The sequence below is a fragment of the Bos mutus genome, chromosome 1, assembly GCF_027580195.1.
Source record: "Bos mutus isolate GX-2022 chromosome 1, NWIPB_WYAK_1.1, whole genome shotgun sequence".
Taxonomy (NCBI): domain Eukaryota; kingdom Metazoa; phylum Chordata; class Mammalia; order Artiodactyla; family Bovidae; genus Bos; species Bos mutus.
This window is the reverse complement of record NC_091617.1, coordinates 49,578,002-49,586,422: the sequence shown is the minus strand read 5'-3', so window position 1 is coordinate 49,586,422 and position 8,421 is coordinate 49,578,002. Positions and strand designations below refer to the sequence as shown.

At 40.8% G+C, this 8,421-nt stretch overlaps 1 protein-coding gene across 7 annotated transcripts in view; it reads left to right on the top strand.

The window, feature by feature from the left end:
* Positions 1 to 2,119: 2,119 nt before the first annotated feature.
* The window catches only part of CBLB (Cbl proto-oncogene B), a 227,703-nt gene continuing 221,401 nt past the window's right edge, over positions 2,120 to 8,421 (top strand). For 2 of the 7 annotated variants that reach the window (XM_070368790.1, XM_005892379.3), the window contains exons 1-2: positions 2,120 to 2,271; positions 3,609 to 3,790. In XM_070368790.1, coding sequence (XP_070224891.1) covers positions 3,623 to 3,790 — 168 coding nt within the window. In that variant the 5' untranslated portion in view covers positions 2,120 to 2,271; positions 3,609 to 3,622. Of the gene's footprint in view, positions 2,346 to 2,384; positions 2,586 to 2,789; positions 2,941 to 3,608; positions 3,791 to 8,421 lie in introns of those variants that run through there. The other 5 variants (XM_070368785.1, XM_070368796.1, XM_070368782.1 and 2 more) reach the window with 5 other exon arrangements.

Genomic DNA, 8,421 nt, shown 5'->3' with positions numbered 1-8,421 from the left:
TATTTCCCAGTTCATTAGACACAAGCAAATCCTGAATCCTAGTTCTGGTTCAAATGGGAGCCCTACTACACCAGAACTTAACTTGGACTCAAGATGATTTAATAAAATACCTAGTGGAGAATGAAGCTGTAATTTATTCGTAATATTTATAATATATAAAATAAATTATGTGTGCATTGTGTATATGTGTTGTATATATATCTATATATACATAAAACCATATCCCACAAAATTTGTAATTTGTATCAATGTGATATGCTTGATACCATAGTCAGTGCTATTTTCTTACTAAGTCATCTCTTTCAGTTGCAAAGCTAACACCAAAAGAATGCCACATGCTATAACATGTATTTTATTTATTTTGCATTTATCTAGATATGAATATGAGTATAGAATTAGAGTATATGAGTATGAATATGAGTATAGAATATGAGTAAGAATGTATATACTTAGTTGTAATGTTTCCTTAAGCTACTCTTTTCCTACGTGCTGAAAAAACTTTTATATATATATTCTTTTGGGATTTATTTAAATCGTGACCCAAGTTTGTTTTTTTTTTTTCCCTTTTGGAGTCTCTCTAGTAAATTTAGCTACTGTCACTGTGAGTAAAGGAGATATGCATGGGTGGAAGAGATATGGAGAAGCCAGTTCTTTTGCAGATAAACACAATGTGAAAACAAGGAACTACTCTTTAATTATTGGCATAGAAATAATGGCAAAGAAACAAAATTACTTCCTGAACCACATTTTATCACCTGACCAGCTGCAAAGATAACGTTTTGCCTGTTTTAATCAAATGAAAACTTTAACCATCTGTATTTAGGGGTGTAAAGAATGTTAACAAGAAGTCAGGATCCTTGACAGTCATTATCACTAAAACGGTTATTTAACTAGAAAGTGGTTAAAACCACTGAGAAACATCTTATCAGGTTCACTGGTTTAGAGAAATATTTTTTAAAATTAACAAAATATTACAACATCCGAGAAACCGAAGGTGTAAAGTTTATTCCACACGGCCACTGAGGTGGAAAAAAATTCTGAAGCATAACAATCTAGAGCAATTATTAGTAGCACCTGTGGTGGGGCTGGAGCTAATAGAAGACATTTATTTAATCTATGATCTTGTTGAAAGAAGGGCCCCAGAACAGTAGCTTTTTCTTTGTAAGACTGGTCAGATATGGGCTTTTCTAAAGACATTGGGGGTGGAGCCACAGAAAGATTACAAATGCTGGGAGAGAATGGCAGACACAGAGTAAAGGTGACTCAGACAAAATACAAAAGCCGTTTCCTCTTCAGTCATTTACACAGCAACTTGCAGTAAATAAAAAGGTGCAGTGTATACATTAGCAGTTCCTGTAGTCTGGTTCTTCTACTGCCCTGGCATGATTAGTGCAGACAATTTGGCCTGCGTTGTCAATTGTTTACTTTTTCATCAACCTGATGTTTGATCAGCAATTCCTCCAGAACTAAAAGCAAAAGGGAAACACGTTCAGAAATTAAGGAAGCTTTGGTTGGCAATCAGGTGTTAACCCTAGTCTATTCTGTGAAAGGCTTATACTTCATTTTAGAAGCTGAATGACTGTGTGCTGTTTTTTGCTAGTCCACAAGAAGCCATGCTTTAGACCCGTTTGGCTGCTGTCCTGGGTAGAAGTTTGGCAGCCCTAAGGAGATGAATTCTTCAGCCTCGTATCCGCCCAGAGTAAAGAAGCAACACCCTCTCAGCCACTACTCTGTTGCTATGAAACAAAAGACTAGGAAGGTGAGCGAAGCAGGAAGTCCCGCCTTTTAGTCAGAGTCCGCTTTGGCTCCGTTTCCCAAAGCTCACGCCCACCCGCCCACTCCTTATTGGTTAATTCCCTAGTGCTTTGCATCTTTTCTTCCATTTCCTTTACGACTTTCGTTCTCGGGTGAATCCAGTCCCCTCATTTGTCTCCGAATCCTTTTCCATTTGGGACGTGTGGCGAGAGGGCCTTCCTCTGGGGCCATTGTGTACTGTGGGAGACGTGGACCGGGTGGTAGTGCGAGGAGGACGGGCGCCTCCCGTCCATTGGCGCCGCCCGCTGTCGGGTAGGGCAGGGCTGCGCTGGATTGGCCTAGCCCCGAGCGGCCCCGCCCCCAGCCCCGCCCCGCGCCTGGCTCTCTCTGTGTGTATCCTACAGGGGTGGGGTGGCCAGCGAGTGGTCTCCTCCTCCGGCTAGTGCTGCTGCGGCGTCCCGTGGCCTCCCTGAGAGTCGGGCGGGAGGGGAGAGCGGGCGTGGATTGGTTTTGACGGTAATTGTTGCGTTTCCCCACCTCGGTGGCCGGCGTCTCTGGGTCGCTCCTTCCTTGGGAGCGGGGCTTTTACGGTGATTACACACACCCTGCCGGGGCTACCCACGCACCCTGGGCTCGTGCGCGTAGAGTCGGACCCGCTCACCCGCGTGTCTCTACGGCGCCGAGACGCCGGGAGGGAAGGGGGTGCCGGGGAAGCTCGGCGCTGCTTTCCGCCCAAGGGGCTTGGAGCAGCCCGACGCGGGCCTCCGAGGAAGAGGGGACAGCCCCGGTTTCCAGCTGCTGTCGCCGCCGCCGTCACACTTTGAAGAGGGGTATTTAAAGCCGGGACCCGGGCTGGGCCGGGGAAGGAGGAATAGGGAATCAGGGGAGCCAGGGGGCTGGGATTGCAGACAACCCAGCGAGGAGCGTCCTCCGGGGAGCCGAACGCGGAGCGCCCCAGACGCACGGGGCTGCGGGTGCCGGAGCGGGAGGGGTTCTTCGTCCTTTCTCTGTCCACCTCCCCCGCCCCGCCAAGCTGTGGTCCGAGAGTGGCAGGGGAGGAGCCTGAGCCGGAGGCACAGATGTCCCGAGACAAAGCTTTGGACCCCCTACCCCCACCCGACTTGGATGAGATGAAACGCAGGAAGCCCAAGAAGTGAACTCTCTCTCCTTTCTGTGCCCGCTCTTGTCAGTTTCTCACTCTCTTTTAAAATGGGCTATTTGTCTGTTGGTTCGTTTGGCTCTTCACTTGGGAACAACTCCTCAACCGCGTTGTTTGAAGAACTGTGTGCTCGTGTGTTCATGAGTCCGAACTTGTTGGTTTTAGCCGGGAAAATCCAAGTCCTCAGCCTTTGATGACAACAGTCGTGCCCTTTCTGCTCCTGTAGAATAATCTTTAGGTTTATATAACTTGGCGAAATCACACAGTGAAAGTGCAGTTTTTGAGTGAGGCTCCCAAAGTGTTTTCTAGGGGCTTCAGTTCTGGTGTTTTAAATTGGGGTTAAGTCAGGGAGAGGGGGAAACTGATGTGTTCTAACGTAGATAGAGGAAATCTAAGTTTTTATTACTGTTGTTGTGAGTTATGTATTAATCAAGCCTTCACTCTTTGCCATGTGAGAATGATGCGTCTTTAACTCTTAGTGTTCCCAAAACAGATCTAAGGTCATTGCTCCTAAACCTGTGTGTTGTGTGTAAAGATTGTGAGTGAAAAATTCACACGGTATTGAACAGTTGAATCTGGGACCCTGGATTTTGTTCTCAGTGATGGAGGAGGATGTAATGGGTACAAGTTAACCTGTTTGCTGTTGCATAAATATTTTCATGACCAACTAACTTTTTTTTTCTTTCTTTCAAAGAGCTAAGATTCCAGATGGCAAATTCTATGAATGGCAGAAACCCTGGTGGTCGAGGAGGAAACCCCCGAAAAGGACGGATTTTGGGTATTATTGATGCTATTCAAGATGCAGTTGGACCCCCTAAGCAAGCCGCAGCGGATCGCAGGACAGTAGAGAAAACTTGGAAACTCATGGACAAAGTGGTAAGTTCTGTCTGACTGTGTCTGTACAACAGCAGGGTTGACCCTGGATGTGGTTTTCTCCAGTTTTGTTTGTACTGTCATTTAGTAATAATTATTGGTATGGCAACAATATTTTGATTCGGATTGACTGTGTTTCTTATATCTGCTCTGGGTGTTTTGAAAAGTTGAATTCAGAGCCAAGACTTTTTTTTTTTTTCCACCTTCTGTCCTACTCTTCAAGGTTCAAAGTTCCTCTATATGACTCAGATATGCAAAGCTTTTACTGTTGGCTGCTCTTTGTTGGTGCATGGCATAGAATCTTTTGGAAGTGTTTGTTCTGTCTTATGTAAGGTTGTGTTGCTCTTAGATAACAAAAGAGTGCATACAAGTAATTTAAGAAAAGTCTCTGACATCCACAGTGTGTGATGCTGAGAATGATTACTGGGGAAAGAACCATATTAGTCTTAAAGTGAGGAAGCAGTATTTGAGAGTTTCCATTTTCATCTTTGAGAATTCATCTTCATTAAGGAACTTTTTGGTTGTTAATGGTAGAGTCACAGTTTGTTTCATCTATTCCATTTTGAAACAGGAAACCTTTTTGATTGCACATTGTTTATTGTGAAAGGAAAATTTATGATGGAGGTGGTGGGACTGAGAGTATCAGAAACCTCTGTGGTTTTTGCATGTTGCTTTCAGGTGAACTACAAGTTACAAGAAGAAATGGTGCTGGATGTCAGTACCCAGACAAGTCTAGGCAACCTGAATACTTTACAGAGGTCTGCTGAGAAAACTGTAGCTGTCACTGTCCTGTCTTACTAAGTGGGATTATGAAATAAATATGCTTAAGATGTAGCTTGTTTAGTCATTAAGTCATGACCATATGGACTGTAGCCCACCAGATTCCTCTGTCCCTGGAATTTCCCAGGCAAGAATACTGGAGTGGGTTGCCATTTCCTTCACCAGGGGATCTTCCCAACCCAGGGATTGAACCCCAGTCTCTTGCATTGGCAGGTGTGTTCTTTACCACTAAGCCACCAGGGAAGCCTAAGATGTAGCTTGCTGCTGTGCAAAATTAATAGTTCTGCTTTTGCATCAGTAGTACTGTAAGCTATATAATGGTAAATATTTGTAGCCCTTTATAGTTTCATTTGATAGATATTTGGGGCTAATTATAAAATTAATTGATGCAGGGCTCTTGATATCTTTATACCTGCAGAAATGGAAGTTTTAAAAAAATATTTCTTTGTAGCTGTGTGCTAAAGCCTTCATGAAGTCATATTATGAAGAGTAAAAAGTAAAGCAGTTACCTTTACTTTTTTCATAACTTCAAATATTTTCCACAAAAAGCCACTGTTGGTGGTGGTAGCAATACTGGAAGGGGATAAGATTTACTTTATTTTTGTTTATCCTTATGAAAAGCACAGATGGGTAGATGAACGATAGGCCTGGCATTCTATGGCTGGTGGCACTAAAGGAAGAGCCAGAATATTTTTGTCAGATAAATATCCTTAGTTTTGGGCTTCAGTGTGACCTATTTAAGCTTCTGCCAATTATTCAAATTGTGATTTTAAAGTACTTCAGATAGAATGATGTCATAGTGTTAGAACATTGCAACTTGCTGCTTGAGGTCAGGTTTTCATTTTAACATTGGATACTTAAGAATGAGGAGCATGCAGTTGGAAAAATTGTGTATATTTGGCGGCACAATACTAGCTGTCTTTGCTTTTCTGAGGAGTAAGCAATTTAAGGTCACTCATGCTTGTATCACTAGTTGGGCGTAAGAGAAGGAGAGTCAAGGTTTTTCTTTAACTTATCTGTTACATGAGTGGGCAAAAATGGGTCAGGTTCTACCAAGGAGATCTCCTCTCTCCCCACCCCCTTCTTTGAGTGGTCAGAGTTTGTACAATTGTAAGTAAATATTAGAACATCAAATGAAAAAGATCTGTATGAGGAAGTGGTAAAATATGGTTAATAGAGTCATTATTTTTGAAACATTAAAAAATGTGTGTGTAATTTTGGCCTGTAACTGATTGTTGACCTAAGTTTTATCCTCTTTTAATTATTTCATCATGGGTTATGGTAAAATAGATGGCTTATGGGCCATCTATTATGGGTTATGGTAAAAAAAAAAAAAAAAAAGGCTTCTGCCATTGTTTATTTTATTAACCCTTTTGTGGGTTTGCGTTTAGCTTCTCCAACTGAGAATCTTGACTCAAGAGGAAATCTATTACCTGAAGTCTCTACTTAGTGGAATGTGGGTACAGGTATTGGCAAAGGTGCATTGTATGCCTTTCTCTATTTGTCTTCATTATCTGTCAAGGCTGAATATTGTTGTGTTCGTTTATGTATGCATTTGTGGGCTTTGTGGAGGGAAACCATGTAAATCATTATGAAAGTCCAGTACGTTTATTGCTACTCTATCTCACAGTAATGAAAAAGCACTGATAGTTACTAATTGGAAGAATATTTTATTTAATTGTATAGTGTAGAAGAACCCCCCACATGTGTTTATCTTTCTGCTTGTCAGTGGTGAAGGAAGTGGTTCATATAATGAACACTGTCCTGGTGATTACATCAGGAACTTTATTATTAGTCCAAAAGGTAATCCCTTGACACATTGCCTAACTGTTTTGTAAAATAACTGCCACAGCTGGAGTTTAGCTTGTGAATAACAATAGTAACTTTCAAATCTAACTGGTAGTTATGTAGAAGACAGGGTTAAGTATTCAGCATTTTTCTTTATAAAACCTCTTCAACAAGGTCAAATCTTGGAAGTGTAAATTTGTAAACAAGCTCCAAGTACAGTATGTCTTAGCTACCTACAAAGTAAAATAACTTATCTCACGGGGCTTATGAAGCAGTCTTAGACTGTAGGGGAAAAACCTAGTAAGTGTGTAGTTACACCATTCCCTAGCCTCTAGAATTTAAAACGGTCAACTCTGCTTCCAGTTCTAGCTAACTGTTAAGTTTTCAGAGGGCACGCTTTCTATGCAAGGTCACTGAGAGTAGGAGGGAGTAATTGCTCAGTTGTGTTCCTTGTAAGATATAAAGTGTTTTGAAAGAAAACATCAGTGACACAAACTTAACGTGGTACATTTATTAGGAAAAGAGTAGTAACATATCCCAGAGCATCTCATTTATTTTAGATATCTTTTCTGGTCTTAGCTCCATGTGTCAGTGGAAGTCAATAGCTGACCCCAAACTGTTCAGATCAGTGGATGCCTCTCTGATACAGAGACAGAACTATTAGTCATGAATACACAGTGAGGTTCATATACACCTGAAATGTGGAGCCTGTTCCAAAACTCTCACAGAGTTGGAGGTTCTTAAACACCTAAACATTTATTGAGGACCTACTGTGTTTCTATGAAGTCCTTGTTACCTGGAGATGCAAAGCTAGACAAGATATAAATCTGCCCTAGACCTGTCAAGAAAGCTCCAAGACCATCATCAGAGCCAGGTATGTAGGTGGGTAATTGCCATGTCACATGGAGAAGTCTGTAACACAGACCTATACAAAGTACAGTGGGAGCAGAGTCAACAACATCTGCCTTGTTTTTCTTCTGGTCACTTCTTAGACTGTTGTCTCTCTGGATTCTGCTGGCCACTGCCTTTATAGGAAAGGCATTATTTTGTATTCTTGTTGAAAATGCTGTGGTGAGGGTAAGGAAATGATTGCTAATCAGTGTGTAGGAGTGATGATTTATTAATGTGAGGTTCCTGAGTACGGTTTTCACAAGCATCTTAGCCAGGTGATGGAAAGTGGAAGAAACAATTTTCCATCTAATAAATACTAAATGTACTGAGCATACATGGATGTTCAGGAAATTAAAAAATAGTTAATTGATGCCAAAGAGCAAAACAAGTTGAGTACCTGCCTATATTTTTGTCTTGCTGTCCTTGTCATTTATTTGAAATTATATTACTGACAGAGTTTTAAAAGCATTTAAAAAGTGATGATGTCAAACAGCCTTTTCCTGCCTTTTGTCCTTGGTTCATTTAATACATTTTCAAGCTTGGAATTTAATTTATTCTCTGTCTTTGTAATCTCATTTCAACTATAATATATTTTAAAGCTTTTCAGTCAAAATGTCTTAAAATACATACAGCTATTAAAAAATAGTATTCTTTTCTAAATTAATTTACTCATACCTCTGAAAAATATTGCACATAGACTAAAACTTTATTTTCGGATGCTGGTTGTTTGTGTTTGATGGATTTGAGAATATCACCGTCCTTGGGCTCTTGGAATAAGGAATATCATTTATTTGAATTATTCTTCACATATTTCATTTTCCTCAGTGAGGTTGTTCTCTATTAGCAGGATCATGGGCCCAAATAGACTTGGGTAGAGGATAACACAATACATATCTGGCTTATTTTGTTTAGTACTGAGTTAGATTTTTGAATTTGTGCTTAGATAAATGAAGTGATCCCAAAGTTTGCTTCCTGTCCTTTCTAGGTAAAACTTTCGGATAAAGTAAAAGATGTAAAGGAATCTTCCCAAGAGTTCCCTGGGTTTATCCTTGTGAAATAGAGCATACCTTTAATAGGAGGCTTCATTAGTTAGTAATCATTTAACTCCTATAAAATTATAACCATTCAGATTCTTGAATCAACTTCTTTCTTTCAAATTTGCTTTCTATGCTATT